We start from the raw sequence: 23,277 nt of genomic DNA, 5'->3' as shown, positions 1-23,277 counted from the left end.
CTCCACTTTTACATAGATGGCTTCCTTGACTCCCCTTTCAAACCATCTGTCCTCCCTGTCCAAGATTTCGACATTGCTGTCTTCAAAGGAGTGTGCCTTTTCCTTTAGGTGGGAGTAGACAGCTGAGACAGGGCCTGAAGAGTTTGCCCTTCTGTGTTGGGCCATACGTTTGTTTAACGGTTGTTTTGTTTCCCCAATATATAGGTCATTGCACTCCTCACTGCATTTGACCGCATATATCAGGTTGGTTGCTTATGACCTGGACGAATGAGAACTTACACAGACAGTTATCTCATTAATATGTACTGCATGTCGGGCTGTGTTTAGTTTCAGTGACAGCTTAGCTGCAGCTGTCAGTTAGTCATAATTCAGATTTAACTAGAGACCATTTGCGATCGTTCTCAACATGAAGCCCTTTGACATGTTGAGAACAAAAATTACAATACAACAATATAATAAGTGTATTACAAAGTTGTCTACAACTACAGAGTGAACTTATAGGTGGTGTGTGTTATATTATTACTGCTCCTAAATGTCAGGGGAATTGTATAAAAGTTGCAGAAAACTGGGGCTGAGTCTCCTTCAAATGTACTTCTTAAAACTCATCTGTGGATATGCTTCCTGGACTCCTCAGATGGATGATGATGTATTAAATGAAGATGATTAGATTTGTTTGTTTGGGTTTGAGGTGCCGACATGAAATATTAATGTGTTGCTAAGTGTAATTTTAACCATTCATTCACAGGCAAAAGCAATAATTTCATCTGACTTTCTAATGGGAGGCAAAAGATTGAAATGTTGTAAAAAAAAAAAAAATATATATATATATATATATATATATAAAGCAAAAATAAAGCCTGAATTAGATTTGTTCTTCCATCACCTGGCTTTGCAGACAATGTATTGAACATATTATTTGCTAAAAACAACATAGGAACTGTAGGAACCCCTCCTGCTGCATGTTAAAGACCAAAGTAATATTAATGCTTGTGTAGGTTTCTGTGCAAACATTTTTGATGCACAAATACTGAAATCTCAAGTTTGAAATTTGCAGAATCAAAGGTGTCATATACAGATACTGTAAAACACTGTAACAAAACACTTACTGAAGTGCACCATGAAACTTTTGCACATTTGCAACAGATTGAGATCTTTGAGTACATTTTCTCCCACTAGAAAAAAACACAGTAATATAGTCCTCGGAGTGCAGAGAGGGGTAATTTCATGGGAAATAAATTTCTGTAACTGCACTTGTAAACACACAATTCTGCATGCATTTGTTTTCACTCAAAAATTATTGTTTCTGTTTATATAATAGTCTCTTTTATATAACTGGAGATTCACCTGTAATTTCAGCCTCATTGGCCCTCTATAAAAAGAAACTATGGGGAGCCATGGTAACCACATGCACACGTCACAACACAGTCCTTAGCTGTTAGGTCAGCTGACGTCACACACACACACACACACACACACACACACACACACACACACACACACACACACACACACAAACAGAGGAAAATGCAATGAGCAGACATGCCGTGTTGACATGCTGTGTCAGCGCTAGTGGCTATGAGCACAAGTCAATGACAGCCAAGCAGACGCACACTGTACATGCAAACACACTGACACACAAACACAACAACATGACAGCTGATCAGCATTTGCTCTGAGATGCTCATCACTTCTCATTGTCCTCAGGATGCTTTTGCTGACCGCAGGGCTGCTTACAGACGTGCAATGGCACAACACATGCCTGCACAGACACACAAAGACACACACAGACACACACACTGTGCCTGACAGCAAGCTGACATCTGCTATTAAATAGCAAGAGCAACTCCAGAAATGACCACCTGCTCAGGGCTAAATAATCCGTGTTACATGGATAATCTACACAGTATCACTGGTGTGTATGTTTTTCTTATGAGCGTCTGCTGAATTTCTGCTTTTCTGCCTGGTAAATAAAGACCTATGTAGCACAAAAAATTTAGATTTTATTACAAAGGATCTGCAATAAAGAGCTGTCACTTAACAAGATGTCTCCCATAAAACTTGCTGCCTCATCAGTGCCTGACTAAAAACTAAATACATATCCTTATTTGCCCCTATTAGACATTATGGCTTTAATGGCTACTGTCTGGTCGAAGTGTAAGTAAGACGAGGCACCACACTGCTGTTCAGATCCCAGAGGGAGCTTCTCCTGCTCTGTGTTCACTTTGGGAAACATCATTAAAGCGTTGTTGTATGCTCACTGTCCCTGAACAGCTGGCAGTTGATTCCACTGTGTTTCACTTTCAGATGAACACTACAAATGCAATGTGACCACCACGTTAATTGGCCATATCAATTAGAATAACGTTTAACATCCTCACAGAGTCTAACTGTCTAGAGAAGACATGTTTGCTCCATCCAAACATTACAGTAGGATTACAGCAAGAAATCAGATGCAGCAATCTACTGAAGTCTAAGCCTCTTTTTTGCCCTAAAAGCAGTGGAAGAAAGAAGGCATTCAAGGTGTGACATCGAGTGTCTGTACTGGGATGTGACGAAAGATCCAAACATGCTTTTCAAAAACTCGCACAGGAAAATTAAACATCAATTATAATGTATTTTATATAAAAACAACCAAAGCATAATCTGTATCTGAATTACCCAAGACTGAAAAGACTGAATACGCCCCATTTTTTATCATTAAATGATAAAAAATTATTATACACATAAAATACTGAGTACTCTCGTGTCCTCCTCTGAGGCCAGCAGGTGTGACAACATTGTAAAATTTCCAACTGCTGTAAAAGATAATTGACTCGGTTCATAAAGGCAAATGTTAGCTTTAAAAATCGGCCCACAAACTTCCCCTCTGCTTACTGTGGCCTGGCCGAGCACAGTGGAACTCTGCTTAGGTCAGAAGCGTTGACAGTGGCCGCAGAGCAGAATTAATTTGCAGGCGATTGGATTAGCCTTCAGAGCCATAAATCAAATATCGTGCCCGAGTCTTATTCAAAATTAGGCACTGCCTGTTGTTTTCATCTTCTAAACCACTACCCATAATTTGCTAATTGGTCTGCCTTCCAGCTACCTCAATTCTCAGTGGATGGGGTACACACTAATAAAATTTAACCTGATAAAACTTAAAATTGATTCAGGCTGGCTTCTCTGGGGCTATATCGCTGTAGCCTCCCTGCTGGTGCTGGAAAGATAAGTGGAAAAGTTTCCACCTTATTTACACTGAATAGAATAGTGGTATGAAAAGAGGCCATCTTAAGACCACTGACCAATTTTAGCTTAATGATAAAGGGTAAAAAAAAAAAATCACATCACAAATGCTCTAGAGGAGAAATTATAAGTTCTTATACTAAAATAAGAAATATGAATTTCTGCTCCTTGTACATAGTGAATAAAATGTTTATAATATTCAGTATATTGCATTGTATGGCTTGCTTGTGGTCATTTGCAGGCAGAGCCATTCAACTGTTAACATAAGCTGGAGCAGGATGCTATTTTGACAAACATGGGAGCAGGCACTCCCACTCAGCCCTCTTTGTGTGTTGCAGCAGAGAAGAAGTATTCACACAAATCTGAATATGCAGCCTCCAGTCAAATCCTCCTCCGGACGACAGAGCCACACTGAAAGACTTCATGTAAATCTCCTCGTTGTCATTTGAATGAAATGAAAAGAGGGAATAAAAGACAGTTGTGACTGACAGACTGAGGGGGGCGGAGAGGAAGCAGGAGGACAGGAAACAAGACGTTTGTCGAAGAGAAACAAGAGGAGAGGCAGGGTGAGGGCAGGAGAAGAGGTGAGAGTGAGATAAAAACCGAGGCTGAGAGGGTTAGAGGGGAGGAAATGAAAGAGGCTAAATGAGAAAAGATGGGAGAACAAGACAGGAGAGATGGGGAAAGAGAAAAGAAGAAAGCTGGATTTGGTATTGGAGGAGAAGAGATGAAAGAAGAGGTGAGGAGTGGAGAGAGGAGAAGGGAGTATGTGGGCCTGGGAGAAGCTCCCAGATGTTTCTCAATGCAGCTAATCTGCATCCTAATAAGTCAGCAGGAAACTAATCAACTCATATAGTTCTGCCTGTCAGTCTCTCTCTTCATCTCTTTTCAACACGCATGCACGCACGCACACACACACACACACACACACACACACACGCACGCAAGCACACACGCACACACACTCACACACACTCGAGATGCTCATGAAGAGATACCCCCTCCCCTCCCCATCTCCCATCATTTTATCCTTCTTTCTAATTTTGGAGTTTATGATTTCTCCCATCTCTTCTCTCCTCAGCAGCAATCATCGCTCCATCTGGCCACCCTGCAACCACTTTTTGCATCGATGTATCTTACAGCTTAGAGTGGATCCTTAAATAGTTCCTCTGAGATTCAAAATCAATGACTGGCTGTCAAATTTTGGACTGAATACAAAACGGACCAGTGGAAAAACTCTCCAAACCTGGTTTCCAAGACAAGAGAACCAATTCTAACTCAAACCCTGTTCGAACAGACCTGAATTAGACCGGATCCAATCCGACCTGAATAGATCCTGCTGGATAGTGAACACAAACACTGGCCATATGATTAATGAGCTGCCTCATTCAAAGTGTGTAGTAACACAAAGATCACACTCTATGTCTCACATAAAAAAAAAAAAAACACATTTTACCTTTACACGTGATCACAGCTGACAGCGAATCTGTAAGAACCCATATGGGGATCAGACATATTGAACCAACAGAGACCAAATGTGATACGGAATGAATACATATAATTTGTACTTGGCCTGGCTCAGGTTGTCAGTGGGGTCTTGGTTTCCATTGGAAACCTATTGACTGGTTGCCAAATGGCAAGACAGTGGGTCTTCTCTAATATGAGCCTGTCAGTGACAGACGGTAATGAGGAGGAAGGAAACACAAACGGCAAGCTGTGAACATTCATTGTACAGTTGACAATGCACCACTGGACGCTGGCTACTGCTCACACCACCACAGGCGGTGCTTATAAGAGGCAAGTGTAGGCATCTACACAGTAGAGTATCACTCTACTGGCACTTATTTTATCAAGAAGAGCTCCCAAAAATGTTTTTCAGCAAAAGCATAGAAACAACGGAATAAAATGTAAAAAAAATAGTTTAATAAAACACCCAATAGAGGCCTTTAAATAATAAAAATGATACATTTAATGTGGTTAAAGCAGGTAAACTGTGTCTGTTTTCCATACCTCATTGATACTGTACGAAAGGCTTCTCCTTCATTTCATTAAATTCCTGCAGCATCTGAAGGCAGCAGGACACATATGTTGGTTGATCTGCAGTCTCTGATTTGAGAAGTGCCACACCAGATTGTATTGCCATTACGCACGAACATCACCACCGCGTTTACCTTTATTAATCCACATGCAAATGACACCAGGCTTGGTGTCATTTACCACTCACACCACTGGTGTTCAAGCTGCAGCGTGCAGGCTAACAGCTAACAGTACACTAGCAGAGTGAGTGAGCCGTGGTGTGTCAGGGCGGACAGAGGTGTGCTGACCTCAGACACGGAGCTGGCAAAATCTGACCTTGTGGCTGAGACAGAAAGGGGCCCCCAGAAAAGCAGTGGGAAAAATCTAATCAATACTTTTTTTTTTTTTTGGACACCATTACTGAGGAGGCCATTACTTTGATGGACATATATACTGTACATGATGCAGATACAGATACAGCGCTACGTCCACACTAATATGTTTTCATTTTAAAATATTGTGTTAAAATGAAAACGATCTCTGTCCAGACAAGTATTTCAGCTCCGTATCAGAAATAATCTCCGTCCATACTGACACAGTGTTAAAACATGGGACCATTAAGTGAATGTCAATGATTAGCACACCTCAGTCCATGCAGAAATAGTTTTTGCCGAGAAAACACAGAAAGGGGATGAAACTGAACTGCAACTATACACTAAATAACATTCAACCAACCACTTTGAGAAGAGCTTTTCTTGAAGGAGTGTCAAAACAAAATGACATACAGGCCTGATATGTCTTTTTTCCCTCAGCTTTCAAGGATATATATTTATTTTTACAGAATGGCATTATAGCTGCCAAGTCTTCCACTTGGCTGCAGCTCCACTCAAAAACCTTGAGCTTGCTCCTAAATAATATATGCTCCTATGGCAACAGAGGTAAGGGTCTTGATGGAATGTGCCAGCGAGCGAACTGCTGCATGTCGGGCTCACAGGAGGATAAGATGTCAGACTGGTACAGGTTCAGGTCATCTCAGTGTGAAGAGCCCAGCAAGAGTCCAAGCCTCTGGCAGGCAGAAAGGTAAGGCTGCTGTCTGAGGCCAGTGTGTGATAGATTTATCCCGGGAAGTCCACGTGCATCATGGGATCTTACCTTTCACTCACAAACTGCACACATATACACACACACACACACACACACACACACACACACACACACACACACACACACGAGCGCGCGCATGCGTACACCAAGCCCGACACAAAGTCAATCCTTAAGCGGGAGTTGTTCGATAACGCTCAGGGGAGGGCTGAGGGATGTCATCTTGAGAAAATGGGATTCCACATTAGAGAACAGAGGACTGGATAAGGCTGTCTACAAAGACACATCACTAGCCAACATAATGTGTCAAGTCTGAATATGAAATTCGCACATTCATTCTCACTTATTACAGTCTAACGCTATCAGCTATGCCATCAAATATGCCTGAAAAGAATGTTAAATAAACTATTTACCCTCAGGGGTTTGTCACGGGAGGTGCGAGGCTATTAAGCTGCATTTGAGCTCACATTCACGAGGGAGATAAATGAAATGTCAACAGAGTGTATCACTTGACAGATACATTTTTATTTTGGTTGCTTGCTGTTTGCTCGCTAGTCAGTAGTCAGCAAGATGTAGAAAAGTGCTACACTGAACATGTATGAAATATTTACAACCAAAAATGTAATAACTGAAGTCGAATGAAGAGGATAAGTGGGGGGAGCTGACAGCGTTTGCATCGACGGGAGGAAAAAACAAGGCGTTTTGGTGTGGGTGTACCTGTGTGTATTTTGTTTGACATGCTGCAGTGAGACAAGACATGGATAACGAAAAAGAACAGCGGTGTTTCGAGAGATGGCACAAAACGAATTCATGTTACAGCAGGGGGAAGGGGGACGACTCAAGGTCACAGACAGACATGCGGCGCACAAAGCGACTGTCAGGATAACTGAATCTTCCTTTCACAATTGTGTGTTTATTGATATATAATATGTAATATTTTTGGCATTTTACAACAATTTCTCTCAAACATAGACATTGAACCCACTGTACCTGGAGAGAATCTAGACTACAGTGTGCTCCTCTGACTCCCACCCCAACCAAATTCAGTTGCAACCCGTGTATTGGAGTCCACCTAAAACAATCTACAAGCTGGGCTGTGTTTGGAATATGGATCACATTGATTAGAGGAAAATATTGAATTGTGATTTTTCCTACCAATGTTGTCTACACTTTAAAGCCCTGCACACCTGTGCCACGCACGCACGCACGCACGCACGCACGCACGCACGCACGCACGCAAATTTCATTTGTTTTGGTTGATTACACCTCTTCTCAAGAATCTGGGTGTTTACAAACTGTTTGATTCACATCTTCCTTCACAATTCTTGTTGGACTACTTCTCGTCTATTGAACAAGATGAGTTTCAATTGAGCTTAATCACAAAATTATCTCATTCCTACAGTCCATGCAAAATATTTATTATTAAAAGCTACACAGTTGTCCACTTCAGAGACTTAAAAGGTGATGAGGTTAAAGCTATGATATGATGTGTTTTAAATATAAACTGGAACATTCTGAAACTGGTCACTAACTGCCAGGTTTCAGTCATTTACACTAACGAGCAAATACCAGCTCGTTAGGGATTGAGTGTGAGCTGAAGTGATAAGATGGATCATTCATCTAGAAAAAGGCTTATCACTCTGTTAGTGTCCGTCAAGTAAATCGAAAGCACAGCACAGTGTTTGTCTTTAACCTATGTGTATTTGGTCAGACAACATCGTGGTTATAAAAAGGATTTCAGCAGCAGAGCAGCAGCTTGGACCCGGCTCAGAGGTTAACATGTAGTCTTAATGGACTGTGTTTCAATCACTAATGAAATAGTGACTGAATTTGTTCCATTGTCGGAAAACATAAACAGAAAAAAACATGTAAATGAGAAGAGCTTAAATAGGAATTCAGCTGTATTAAAATATTGTATATGTGAGCACAGAGTAGGAGAGAAGCAAACAGATAAAGAACTGAAACCGTCTGACAGTGGGCAGAATGCAAATATGACATGATGCCAGTTGTTTGCAGTGGTTTCAAAACAATTTTCAATTATGTCCTCAATTTTACACATTAAGCATACATGATCCAGCCATATACTAGGTTTTGACCTAGTCTTATCTTTTCAAACAGCATTGCGAAACAAAGTGGTGTTACTTCCTTGATAAAAAATAAAAATAATTGGCAAGTCGCTTGATTACTACAGTCACATCATGTAAGTATTTGTCAAAATAATCAGAATAATTTTTAGTGTGGTCCACTTCAGGAATTCGCATGAATTAACTACACAAGAGTTGAGACGACAACCAGCAAAAGCAGGACAACTCTTTCTCTTCCTACAGCTTTTAAAGACATTAGTAACAATATGCTTTATAGCCTAGTCAAAATTAGGGACTTTTGCAAATTGCAAAATCTCTAAATACTTCAGTCCTATATGGACATATGCACATCCGTATAGGATCACAACAATTACATGATGTGTTCCACACAGATTTTAGCTGGGGACCTGGAAACCACTGGGTCCTACACCAGGACCCTGCATTTATCTCAACCTAGCATTCAAAACAAATTTCCCACAAATGCTGAGATGCATGCCAGGACTTGGGACATTAGGGACACCAGAGGCCCTTTTCATGGCAGACATTTTGACTTGTCAAAGCAGGAAAAGCACTGGTGTAAATAATATTAACAATGGCTCCATTATTGAGCATGGACAATACCAGAGCCCTGGAACTGGCTCACCTAAATGGAACGCAGCCACCTGTGCTTTTCCTCCTCCTGCTTCAACGACTCAAAATGTCTGCTATGAAATGGGTGTATTTAGACCTACTCCCTGCACACCGCAAACCATGATGCAACTAACCCTCATCTAATACCCCAGTCCCATCATTAAAAGCACTGTAACATCATCCATCACAGCTCCTATTTCAATGCAAGGCTGCAGTGTGTCATTCAAGTGGCCAAGAGAGTGGTGAGCTGCCTGCTGTATCACATCAAACACCTGCATTAGACACAAAGTATCTCGCTGTTTGAATTCCTCCCTGTGAATCACTCTTCTGGTGTATTAGTCCTAAATATTGCACTATACCATTATGGTGCACAGTAACACACAAAGATGCACACAAACACAATTAAATATACTTTACCTGACTGATGAGGCTATTTACTGCACCAATCTTCTTTGTCTTTTTGACATTAGAGGAGCTATTTGTAAGTTTGGCTTTTGCTACATAGCCTGTGTTAGCGTTAACAACTCTTAACTTACCAGTCTTAGAGAAACGTTGTTAGTACAGCATCAAACTTAATTCCTTTACTCAGCAACAGCTGTCTCCAGAGGTTGAAAGCAAGATTAACTATTGTCTTTATCACGTCTTTTCTTCAATTGAAATTTCCACTAGCAAATCACTGCAGCCCCACCTCTTGTCTTGTAAACGCAATGATGGTTGAAGCTCTTGTCAAGCGACAATCACTGCCACCTTCTCCTGGCAAGAAACCAAATTTACGTATAGCCCCTTTAATTGTGAATTAATTAATAATGAATTTTTTAATTTTGCTAAACACCAAGTATGACTTCACCACAGTCAGATTTTGTTTTTGTTCCATGAAACTGAATCTGTTCAGTCCACCAGAGGTATTGTAAGTATTTGCTACTACTAAAAACTATTTGCTTGAATGTAACTTGGACTGTCTTTATTCTCAACAATAAAATGTCTGAATTTTTAATGAATAAAGAGCATCAATCCCAGGCATTGTCTATTCAACAGGTCAAATTTATACGTAATACTTGCCAGTCAATATTGTAAGTATACATATTGTAAGTGCATTAGACATTTTGTGCTGCTGTGTACTTATAACGGCATGGTGATGATTTATGTGTGTGTTTTCTAGTGTATGTGTGATTCTGAAAGCAGAGGAGCAAGTGTTACCCCTCCCTTCCCAAAAGACAAAACAACAACCGTTCGCCAACTGTGCTGAGACAGAAATGAACCACGATCCTTTTCCTACTAATGAGCAGAGCAGAGTGACAGATTAAACTGTGCAAAGGCCCACCCTAGAGTGGAATTATTTTTGCTTTCCTCATATGTCACTAGGTACTAACGCTGTACCAACATTTTGACTTCAAAAGAACACGGCGTGATTTTTACTCAAACAGTTACAATAAAAATAAAAGAAATAAAATCTATTAACTAAGAAACAAAAAAAGAAAAAAAAGAACGCTGTGTGCCAAAAATATATGAAACTATTTCTGAGCGTTGAGAACAGATATTGAAGCTACAGTTGCATCTAGTCAGTCATCATTTGTGACTCAAATACAACATACGGCACAGACGACGTGCTGTTTCTGTAGAATTAGTGAACATTTAATCATCTTAGCTGCATAAACAGAATAAGGTTAGGAAGGAAGGAATGGAATAGGTTTCTGTCATCTTTATCAGATAATCAAAAATGGAAAGTGAGAGATAAGATGGGGAAAGGAGCAGGAGGAAGACATGCAACAGATATATCAGTGTGGCTTTGAACCCAGGATATCGTGGCGACATGGTTAGACATTTGTGCTTAGTAAAAAAACAGTAAATCATTATTAATCACAGTTTTACATTGTGTTCATAACTTAATGAATAATCATGGTTTTAATTTCAGTTTAGAATCAGTACTAGTTCACAACAAGAGCCGCACATTTTCAGCCAGACATTGGCTCTAAAAAATAATAATTTGAAAATAAATAAATAAATAATTATTAATAATAATAAATAGCTAACACAAAAAGAAGGAAATCTGATATCATGTAAAGAGAAAGAACAACAAGTTAAACACGACCATTTTTGAGTGATAGCTAATTTTTGTTGCATTAATATCTTTGTTAACATTAATATACATGTTTCTACCAGAGAAGCTGGGAGAGAAGTCTGAGGCAGTATTTAAAATGACCTTTTGGGAGAAGGTGCATTTACAAAAGCAGTTTTGTGCTGACAGTAGCCATTTTAATTTAAGCTGAAATAGAATAAAAAGCTCACAGAAGATCCCCCTTTTCACCCCCAACTGAGTAGCTCCGGACTAAAAAAATCACACTAATATGACAGATAATGGTCATGACCATCTGTTTTCTCGGTCTGGGGAAAAGAGCTGCTCATGTTCAGTGATGATTTTAATTGGTGTAGCAGGGGCTGTTATAGTAGAAAACATAGACTAAGTCATAAATTATTCAAATTCCAGTTGTGTGTGTAATACGATGAGGACAGCTGGGGAAGAAGAAGAAGACCTTTTCTTCCTACATGTGGCCCCTTCAATAAACTGGGTTATGTATGTGGAGAGAAGGGAGGAGCAGAGCATACAGGGCAAATCAGTTACTTACCCATCACTTTAACGAAGTAGGCATCAGCTTCAAAATTGTTCTTTAAAGCATGGATGATCAAGTCATTTTTGCCCGCTGCCTGGCTCAGAACCAGCATGTCTAATATACCCTGCAAATGAAGACAGGCATGCAGATAAGGGACAATGAGAGCATGGTGTGTGTGTCTTCTGATGTACATTTTTATCCCTGTAACACACTGGGTGACTGATCCAGCATTATCTTATCATCTCTATTCTTCCTCTTTTCTCTTGTCCTCACTACATCTCTCGCTCCCATTTAAAAATTCTGTCTCAAGGGTGAGTGAGAGAGCGAGGGATGAAGAGAAAGAGAGTCAGAGAGAGAGTAGAATCCAACAGACAGGCCACAAAAGCAGTTATAATTAATTCTGATAAGACAAGCACATACAGTAGATTGCAAAAGAGCTACTGTACTATATGCATTAGAATCTGTGAGCAGAACCTATGAAACACAACATATGTATGTGTTTGTGTGTGTGTACCTCTAACCCTAACCCTCCATTATCACTATAGATATCTGGATAGAAATCCAAGATGAAAAACATAAAGAAAGACTGTAAGTATATAATAACAGCATGCATATAGAGTATGAAAAACACAATAGCACCAGAGCATAGAAGGAAGATAAATAAGTGCCTGTTCTTGTGAATACAAGCTGGCAAAGACATGAGTGTGCTTTTAACTGCATTACTGATTACAAACAAGCACTAAACTGAACTCAACATTGTCCTCAGTCCAAATCTGGAATATTGCTTCTGAGCATGAGTAGAAAAATTATGACCTTAAATTATTTTTGGTTACGTCAGTGTAGAAAAAACACATAATCCAATTTTCTGCATTAGAGAAATCAAATATTCTTGTTTGTGCTGTTAGATTTATACATTTATATTCTCCAATTGGCATCAAGTTATAATATTGTAGAAATAAAGAGATGTCATTTTAGCTGCATAATTAACTGTCTGACACCAGTATCACTGCTGATGTCTGTGCATTAATTGGATAAGTAAGAGGAGACACTGAGGGAGATGGGTGTTTAGAGGAGAAACAGATATGAAAGGCACAAAGAGAAAGAAGAGAAAAGGATGGTGTATGTATGACCAAAGCAAGCACCTACATACATTAACTGAGCAAAAATTACTCACATCCTCATAGATGTCAAAGAACGTTGCCATAACAGCATTTTGGATGGCTCCCAAATCTGACTGGTCCCAGTGAATGTGGAACATCCTTCCTACACTGTGGCAACTGGCGTTGTTACAGGGCACGTTCTCCAACAGGAAGGCCTGCTGACCACTGAGAGAGAGAGAGAGAGAGAGCGATAGAGAGAGAGAAAATACATGTTATTAGCATCTTAGTTGGTCACAATAGAGCATGATGCTAGCTTGTAAAGAGCAGAAAAATGTTCATGTGATCAGCTGATCAGTCTGGCAGTTTATCAGCTGAATCATGTCACCTGATATAAACATGCCAGTGTGTTGAGCAGGACATTTCTCAGTTCAGTCTGATGTAGTGGTTTGGTTTTAGATCCCAATGATGAGTCTAAGTATATGTATTTCTGATAATAAACAGGGCACAGTAAAGTGTCTCTGAACTTTAAATGGTGGAATTTACTTTACTTTTACAACCAAATGACATTTCTTATATTTCATAGCAAACAGCTTTGAACCAGAAAATGAGACACGGGGCTCTATTTTAATGATCTAAGTGCATGGTCTGAAGCACATGGAGCAAGTGCATTCAGGGTTTGTAAAATCCACTTTTACAGGTTTAATGGTGGAAAAAATGGTTGGTTTAGAGGGGTTGTACTTGGTCTCTTCATTAATCACGGGCGTGTTTTGGATGGGTAACATGAAATAAACCAATCAGAGTTCCATCCACCAATCCCTTTAAAAGCCAGGTGTGTTTACACCTTGGCAGATTGTTATTGTAACTATGGATTTGCCAGGTAGTAAGCAAGAACACTTCTCTGCAGAGGAAATGAATCTGTGTCAGAGCAGGGAGGTGTGCAGAGCTGAAACAGCTTTTTATGGCTTGCAGCCCTCTCTCTCTCTCTTTTCTTTCTCTGACTTTCCCGTTTTCCCCCATTTCCTGGGGAAAATATAATTAGGGCCTAAAGTTTTGTTTACAACCACGACATGAAGGGAGCCTAAGAAACCGATGTATTCTGTCTGTATGATCTCCTCTGCTCCATTTCAGTGTCAGTGGGGCACCTACACTCAACAAACAGTGCAGTCAGAGTTGTGTTGGTCAGTGTGTGTGTGTGCAGTTCAGCATGTGCACACATCTATGTAGGCACACACTCTCTTGTTAATGCGCCCTTAAAATAACAATGAAATACTGTACCACTGACTTCAGACCATGTTTTGCTGGTCAACAGCGCATTTGATCAAGATAGCAGTGCTCCAACAATGCACCCGACCACACCCTAAGACCAGCACACCAGTGGGCACTCAGAGGGGTGCAAGTGAATTTGCTATTCAAACAAAATGGACGCCAGGAAAATGAGGAGCAAAGACACTTGTGTTGTGCTTGGCGCCATTTTGCACTGGGTGTAAGACAGAGCCCTTTGTCTTTAAAATCATCTTGGTAATACTCAGTGTCAACACAACTCCTACTTCACCTCTAATGTACTCATGTAATGTAACCAAGCTCCAACAAAATGGTCGCCTCTCAGTGATACAGTAGATGTGAGGTGGTTTTACTACTACTATTATTAGAGGCTCGACTGTGACCTTTACCTCTAGAAATTAGAAGCAATCGCTGATCTCCAAGCAGTCATTGAGAAGATTGTCCATAAGCAGTTGGTTGACTGTCTAACTGTCAATCATGTAGATTACATTCGTCAGTCAGGGTTTTGTGCAAAAAGCAGCACAGAACCAGTCTTCCTCACCGTACAGCGATCAGTGAGTTCACAGTATATAGTGACTCTCTGGGGATTGGCTTCTAGTTCTAACAGAGACTTCGTTATCATCACTAATTCAAATTCTCCTACATATCAAGTTTTCAGGTGTTTTTTTTTTTCTTTTCAGAATAAGAGCATCAGTGTTTTAGAGAATGAGAGCTGCTTCGGGTTGGAACCGCTGGAAGCATCTGTGATAGTGGAACATCCACAGGCACTGCTCTCTTACACTGCTGCACATATGTAAGAAAAGTATTCCTTGCTGCACACACAGCAAAGCACAAGAGCACACAATCTTGTGTGCACACATTTGTAGTGAGACGCTTAAATATCTACTTGTGTCTACCAACAAGTTAAATGATTCTTATGTTCATTTTTCTACATATAATATTAAGTTCATTTTTGTGTGACCACACCCTGTATTTGGCTTCTTTTTGCAGATGTAGCCAAGTGGCAAAATATTTACTAGAGACTATATAAAACCAAAACACACTTGGACTCTTTTTTTCCTCTACGTCTCTGCCTCGGTTGTATTTGCTCAGTCTTTGTCACCATCTCCCTTTGAATCTGTGAGGAGATTGAATCCCCCTTTTTATCTATGTGTCTTTCTGTCTTTGGAGATAGCTCTCTGTACCTGTTCTTAGATCTCTGTGGGGGTGGTGACCTGAAAAAAAAAAAAAGAAAAACACAGGAGCTGGACTAAAAATAAAATAATCGCGAAAGTCCTCCCTGTCTCAGGATTTTAAATTACTCTTTTTTCCCCCCACACTATGCCAGTGCAAGTGCCTCGGGAGTGGAGGTGAAGGCACACCACAAGCTATGAGTCTGATGGGACATCTGCCAGCTAGTCTGCTTTAAAAACTTGAAAGACTGTGTGAGGCAGAGCTGGAAAAACATAAAATCTGCCATACTTTTGGCAAAATACTGAGCTGTCACTGGGACAGAAAAGGAGGGACTTTAGGCACAAAAAGAAAAATATAAAAATGTGCAGAAAGTGTTTGATGAAATGTGGATTGATTGATAACCGTCATTAATATGATGCTGTCATCCATCTCGAAACTGTGTCGACTTTGATTGTGAAGAATTCAAACTGAGGTATGGTACACAGCAGCATAGAGACAAAGAGCCAGATACATTTTTTTTTCGAGCCAGATTTTTTTTTTCATGTCCCAACCCCACATTGTAACAGAGCTAATCTTATTACTTCATCTTCCAAGAAACTATACACAGACAAAAACAGAAGAAAATTCCATGTGAAAGCAGCAAATTGGGAGATGCCAATAATGACAAGTATCTTAAATCAATATACAGTGTAAACTCACACACAGACGCACACAAAGTATGCTCTGTATAAAGCATGGCATCAGTGAGCACAGTATAAGGCAGATACCAGGGTAATAAATGCTGTTTTTCATAACCAAGCAATCCAAGTGGTCAGATTGGTACTTGAAATGTGCTTTTTAAGCCTCTCCAGCGCTCTCACCTTGATTTTAGGAAAAATTATGACTAAGTGAACAAACAGTAACAGAGCGCTAATTAGCTTTGTTGTTATTATATTTTATCACTGTAATTTTTTTGTGAAGTATCTAATGGCTTATAGAACAACCAACAACATTCAACAGCAGACACAGTTCATCTGTTTAAGTGCATATTGTCAGTGCGGGAGGGTTTGGACAAAAGACCTTCAGTTCGTCAGCCTGTGTGCATGAGCGCTGGGTTTCTATCAATAACATGATGCATGGCAGTAGGAGTGTGGCATGAAGAGGGCAAAGAAAAAAAAAAACTTCTAAAATATTACACATGCTTTTACACATAACTAGGAGGTGTTTTTTTTTTTTTTTTTTTATAAATACAGTATTAACAGCGATGGTAATTCAAATAGTGAACATGAAGTGTGACATTACTGGACCGGTAATGTGACAGTAGCCTGGGTATTAGTCAGGGTATTGCAGTATTATCATTTAGGCAGCACAATAAATGGCAACAGCAAGTTAATAATCAAACCTTGAATGTTTTTTTCTGTTTCCTGGGAGAAACTGATTCATTGGCTGCACCCAACTGAGGGAAACAAATTCTTTTTTTGCATTTTGTGGCAACATTTCAAATGTTCCCTTAAATTTTACTTGACACTTAGCTAGAATCAACTTTACTTGACACTTAGCTGGAATCAACAGCTGTTTTTGCAATATGAGGAGTAAGTGCACTCTGCAATAATCAGGTTATTGTACAGGCAGCTAAAATGTACAAATGCTCATTCAGTGGGCGAAGCCTCGATTCAGCTGCCAATAATGACAACATCTGTATTTAAAACACAGCAGGAAAGTGCAGGAATTTAATTAATTCCTAAAGTGGACACATAATGCTTCAGGCACACAGATTAAAACAGTATCAGTTGAGATCACAATTTTCTCTGTAGACGTGCTGGTGTTTCAGGATGGAAGGAGATGAGCTGGGGCTTGTGTTGGTTTAACTCACTTAAGCTAGTTGTATTAGTTGGAGGATGGTTTAAGGTCATTCTTTGTAATCCATCAATAGTGGGTCTGCACTAGACCCTTCACCCCTCCTCATTAGGCATAAACGTAACAGCACAGCAACCCATAGAATGTGGCCGCTGCAGCACCTAACGGTCAACACACACTGCTAATGGTCAGATTGGCTCACCGGGAGATAATCAGGCCTCCATCTCCAGGAATTTGTCACAATTTCTCAGGGACATTGTGTGTGTGCGCACGTGTGTTTGTACACATGTGCAGAAAGAAATGCAACCATTTCAAAGTTTCAGGCTGAACTTTAGAAGGCATTATGTGTGTGTGGGTGTGTGTGTGTGTCCTTTCTGAGATTTTTGTACATCATGAGAAGCACTGCAGGGTTGGTGATGGTGGAGATGAACTCACGGTCATGAGGCGGATCTCACACACACGCACGCACGCACGCACGCACGCACACACACACACACACACACACACACACACACACACACACACACGCATGCAGTCACAGACACACACACCTCTAGAGAATACGGAGACAACTCCTCACATCTGATGGTTTTTTGTTGACTCCAGCAGATATGACTGTAAACCTACAGATAAGTTCTACACACACACACACCCACACACACACACACACACACACACACACACACACACACACACATCGAAGCATTATTACCATAAACAACATGTTATTTGGACAATCAAAACATAACACAACGCAACTATTTGCCAACTATTAGGGGTGTTAAGGATAGGTTCACAATTTCTTAAGTCTGTCTTCAGGAATAGCCAGGTGCCTGTATAAACAGCGAAACCGCTTTTTGTCAAAACATCCAACAGTTATAGAGACATCACACTCAAAACCACAAATGTGAACTACATGGTGGCACCGGAGGACATGGCACCAAAGTCACTACGATCCATTCTCTGGGCACCATGAATGTCAGACAGACAGACTAAACAACCAACTGTCATTGCCATCTGTGATCTGTGGAGCAGCAGCACTAATAATCCAATACCGGATTATTATTATTATGATGATGAAGAAGAATTGATAATCTCACTAAAATCACTTAAACTCAGAGAAAATGATGAAATATGAACTAAAACCACAACTATGCCTTTAGTGCTCTGTCAGCCTGTGCCTGCACTAATGTCTGTCTGTGTGTGTGTGCATGTGTGTGTGTGTGTGCCTGGGGGGTTCGATTATTGTATGAACCCGGTGTCAGCACTGATGTGTGTATTTCTGTGTGTGTGTGTGTATGTGTGTGTGCGTGCCTGTGGGAAGTCCTCCAGTGTTTCCAGCTCTATCCACCTCCCCTCTAATTGGCCTCCAGAGGGGCAGTTGGCTGGCAGGAGCCTGAGCAGTTGATCACACCGATGACCCTTCTCTCCCCCCACCTAAAACGCTTCGAGAGGCCACCCTTACCTGTCCACCTTTCACTGTTCCCCCCATCTATCCATCTCGCATCTGTCCATTCATCTCCCTCAGGCTGAGAGGCTATTCTAACCTGGCCACCTCCTTCTTGATGTCCATCCTTTCCTTTTCTTTCTCTTTTCCTTTCATCTACCCCCCCACCTCCATCCATCCATCCATCGATAAGCCTTTGTTGTAGATTTTCATTGTTTTGCCTGCCAATCAAAACTCAAGACTCAAGTGTTATTTTTACAGAGCGTGGTGTGGAAGCATTTGATAATTCTCTTTTCAGCTCCGATGATGGAAACACAGCAGCAAACTCCTCTCATCTTTCCTTGACAAAATTACCTTCTATCCCTCTTCCAAAACTCTCCACTATCCTCCTCCACTTCCCAAACCCTCTGTCTGTTGATCAGAATATCTTTAGTGTGCCCCTGCACTTTTTATTTAATTTAGCTAATTACTACCTTGTTACACTACTTGATTAATTAAAGCTATTAAAGCCTAAAAAAATAATGGAGGAAAAAGAACCTCTGGGCATATGATAAAGAAAAACAGAGAAATACGGTATTTTTTATAACAATTACCCCAAAACAACACCACCACGAACAACTCCAACAACAGGCATCAATGAAATGATGAATGAAAAACCAAGCTGATGTTGTAAGGTATGGATTGAATGAGCAGAGCAGGCCGTCACCTCAGGGCAGCTCGTAAAAGTTGTAGCAATCTGGAAATTTTGATTAAAGCCAATTTTGATTGTGGCTCCAGCTGTGCCCTGAGCAAAGGATGTTTACTTGCATGTTTGTGGAGTTTGGATGGCCAGGCCGATGTGGAGATACAGTGTGGACGACAAGGAGCGAGTGAACAGATGGAGAACCTTCAACTGGTCAACAAGCAAATTCTCAGATGCATTCCGGTGAGGGGCTTTTTTTGTTGTTGAGTAATTTAGGATATGGAAAGGCATTTGACCAAACCCATGGGGTGTTTTGACACCCATTAATACTTCATATACCACTCCCTGGTCAGACACTTTCTTTAACTCACATATTTTTCCTATTACTTTCAAAGCAGTTTGTGAAAGTAGAGAACTGTACATTATTACTTCATTCTCAGTAGAGATAGGGAATGCTGGAATATTATTATTATTATCAGTATCATATATTATAGTTCGGAGAAAGTCTGAGAGAGCGTATTTGTGAATGTGGAAGATGTAGCTACACTCATCTCCAGGTTGCAGGTTTGTAAATGAGCCTGTCCTGATAACAGACTGGGCTGCTTGGTGTGTATTGGGCTGTTGTCTGCTGAAGGTGATGATGGATTTGCATTTGTTAGGTTAGGGAGTTTCAGCTTGGTGGTGGAAGTGCGGTATGCAGCACCTGTCCTGTTTGTGCTGTCTGTTTGATCCTCCAACAAAAAAACAAAACCAAAAACAAAATAAAAAAAGGATGAAAAATTTAACAGTACATGCATTTGGGGCGTTAAAACAGCATCTAGCTCACTTGTCTGGCACATATGCAGTCAGCATTCTTGCAGTGTGGACAGTCAGCGCGGTCTGAAATTTTGGGATGCAATTACTTGAAAGAGGCTGATCTGAAATTTGTGGACTGTGTGGTGATCTGCACAGACGGTGATTCCCGATGGATATGACACGAGAAGGTTTTGAGGCTTTTGAATTGTGGGGTGAGATCACAATCTTCTTGGAGGAAGAGGGTAATGAATTTGCCCACAAGTTTAGCGATAACAACTTTGTCATGAATCTTGTATACTTCAGTGAACTAAATGTGCAAATTCAGGGCACCAACACACACTCTCCACAGCTGGCAGATAAAACCACATCATTCACGACAAAAGCAGACGTGGGAGCAGCAAGTGAAAGAGAGGAATATAGACTTAATTGAGAGCCTGAAATCATTCATCAATGTCAAGCTGCAAGAACACAGTGATTCCACGTGTGAAAACTCTTATCTCTGCCTTACAAAAACATTTTCAGAGGTATTTCCCAGAGCAGGATTCTGCACCATATGACTGGATCCAAGGCCCTTTCAGTGCAACACCGGCTGCTGACTTCAGCACTGCAGAAGAGGAACAGATCATTGATGTCACCTCTGATTCAACAATGAGGCTGCAGTTTAAGACCAAGACAAAGGGACTACCCACAGCTAGGCAGCAGAGCGCTGGCCAGATTCCGTCCTTTTGACACATCCTACCTGTGTGAGATTTCTGCAGTTACCTCAATTTAGAAAAAAATATAGATCAAAAGTAGACACTGAAAATGGGCTAAGAGTGGCAGTCTCACAGCTGTATGCCCGATTTGAGAAGATTTGCAACACAAAGCAGGCCCACACCAGTCACTGAAAAGATTGCAGTAGTGGAATCTTTTGCAGAAAAAATTTTCAGGTTTTTGTTTATTCCCAGTGAGTTGGTAAACTTGCCATTCGTGTGCAGAAAGGCAGTTTTGAGAAAATCTGTTGAAAGCAGAAGATGCCTGCTGCTGTGTCGCTTTTAATTTCTTACACTGAAAAAGTGACTTGTCCCTTTATTTACAGACAATGTTTTAAATAAATTCTAGGTATAGGAGTTTGCAAGCAAATGGTGTGTCTGAGAGTGTGTTTATGTGGGTGCACCAGCATTTTGGTCCTCACAAAGCTCCAAAAATCCGATCTGAGTGCCCTAGAACCAAAAACTAAGGCAAAAAAAGTCAGGAACATAAAATGGAAAACTAACAGAAACACATGGAACCATGAGAAAAACCAAAGAGAAGCACTAGGAGTCAAACTGAATAAGTAATTCATGCTGGAACACAACAGATGAACCGACAGACAGAGACTTAAATACACACAAGACACAGGTGAAACACATTAGAGCGGGACAGACAATTACAGCGATCGGCAAAACCAAACGACATTGGACACACAAGGTAAGTAATTTCAAATTAAAAATCCAAACATAAAGTCTATATAAATAGTCTGTTCAGGGGCAGACCATGACAGTTTGTAAGTAATCAACAAAAGCTGGGGTAGCTGTAGGAATTGTTTGTATTAACTTTCAACACTTCATTTACTTCCGTTGCTTCAGGAATGTTGGAAGTTAAGCAATTTCTAAATCCCTGAAAAGCCCTTAATCCCTGTTTTCTATATAATTTACAGTTGATGTTCAGTTTTTGGTGATAAACACTATTTTTTTTTTTTTTTTACTGCAGTTTACCGTTTGCTTTTGTGCCATCTAAGGTTATTCACTAGATTCACATTTGAACTCCTTCAATTTTAATGAAAACTGGAAAAATGGTGGTGTTGGAAAACATTTGACCGATAGTGTAACTAGTCACCAAACTATTGATAGGCTGACATTAACATTACAGAGAGAGAAAGAGACGTGGACAAAAGGTAAATGAAGGGAAGGAGTGGGCAGGTATATACAAAAACAAAGTGACAGGGAGACAACGATATGTTGTCAAGACCCTGAGGTGCTGTGGTTTCTCATTCTGCCAGCCGCTGTGGTGATGAACACAGGCGATGACTCACGGTGACACACAATCAAAGTCAAAGTACATTCTTTGGTAGTGTTACTTCTCTTCACGGTCCGCCTGCCGTCGCTCACTCTTTCATTCTCCCTGTCTGTCCCTGGCTGCTTCTTCGTCCCACACTGACTCTGGTGGGTCACAAAGTACGCTTTCTTTTGAGTCTGTCCTTGTGTGTGTGTGTGTGTTTGTTCACAAGACCCACAACAATAACTTACAAAGAAGTTTGTTTTACAATCATGTAAAACAAGATTTTAACTAGAAAATAAAATCATAAAAAGCAAGCAAGAAGCACTACATCAATTCTACTTCCATCACTTTCCTGATAAAGAATAAAATATTGTTACTAGTTACAATTCCACGTGTAATGCAGTTCATATGAATCTTAGATTAGTGTTGTTAGCTTGCCAGTAAACACAGCTGGGAAACAATAATGACTCTAACAACACTGAATAGCTGAGTAGTTGAGATGGTTGGTGGGAGTCTGAGATAGATCTGTGGAAAAGCCTGAGTGTGGATTTGGGTACTGGGCTTGAAGTCCCCATCTGCCACCACAATACTGCAACCCCTGTGGCCTTAACACTGGCTTTGCTAATGTTTTCACTGGAATAAACTTCCAAAATGACTGATTGAGTTTCTGATTCAGTAACAGACAGCATGTAAACACTCAACTGAACATGGGAATTAAAAAGACAAAAAAAAAGGAAAGAAGAAAAAGACATGGTCTCAGTTCTGTGGGATTATGATGGATAATTCATCTTTTTGCTGGATGGACCTGCTTTTCAGGAATCAAACAAAGAATACACATTCGATCACTGCTGTCTGCTGTTTATACACAGTAAAACAAGACTTTGACACATTAATGACACCATGTGCCCTTAGCTTTTTTGTTTTTAGCCATGCAAGCCTCCAGGGATGTTGATCGGTCAACCACTTTGGTCCAGACTGAAATATATCAACATCTATTAGACGGATTGTCATGAAATTTTGTACAGACATTCATGGTGAACTGTAATCATTTTAGTAATCCCTCAACTCTCAGAAACCCTAATGTCAAAATTTTAATTTGTGAAATGGTTTTAATCATGGCAAAAACCTGCAAAACTAATGACATTTCCATCAACCTGAGCTGTTCTTTGTTTAGATAGATAGATAGATAGATAGATAGATAGATAGATAGATAGATAGATAGATAGATAGATAGATAGATAGATAGATGTGTCCATTAGCTCATTGTTGATAATAATAATAA

General features: G+C 40.3%; 1 protein-coding gene across 1 annotated transcript in view; it reads right to left on the bottom strand.

Annotated features, from left to right (window-relative positions):
• itfg1 (integrin alpha FG-GAP repeat containing 1) overlaps positions 1-23,277 on the bottom strand; it is a 145,723-nt gene that overhangs the window by 41,200 nt on the left and 81,246 nt on the right. The window contains exons 11-12 of the mRNA XM_023429726.2: positions 12,837-12,987; positions 11,678-11,786 (exon numbers count right to left, since the gene is read on the bottom strand). Of these exons, the coding sequence (XP_023285494.1) occupies positions 11,678-11,786; positions 12,837-12,987 (260 nt within the window). The remainder of the gene's footprint in view (positions 1-11,677; positions 11,787-12,836; positions 12,988-23,277) is intronic.

Source organism: Seriola lalandi, unplaced genomic scaffold (genome assembly GCF_002814215.2).
Source record: "Seriola lalandi dorsalis isolate HSWRI2012SDOR001 ecotype SW California unplaced genomic scaffold, Sedor1 jcf7180002054898, whole genome shotgun sequence".
NCBI lineage: Eukaryota > Metazoa > Chordata > Actinopteri > Carangiformes > Carangidae > Seriola > Seriola lalandi.
This window is presented reverse-complemented; position numbering and strand designations above follow the sequence as displayed.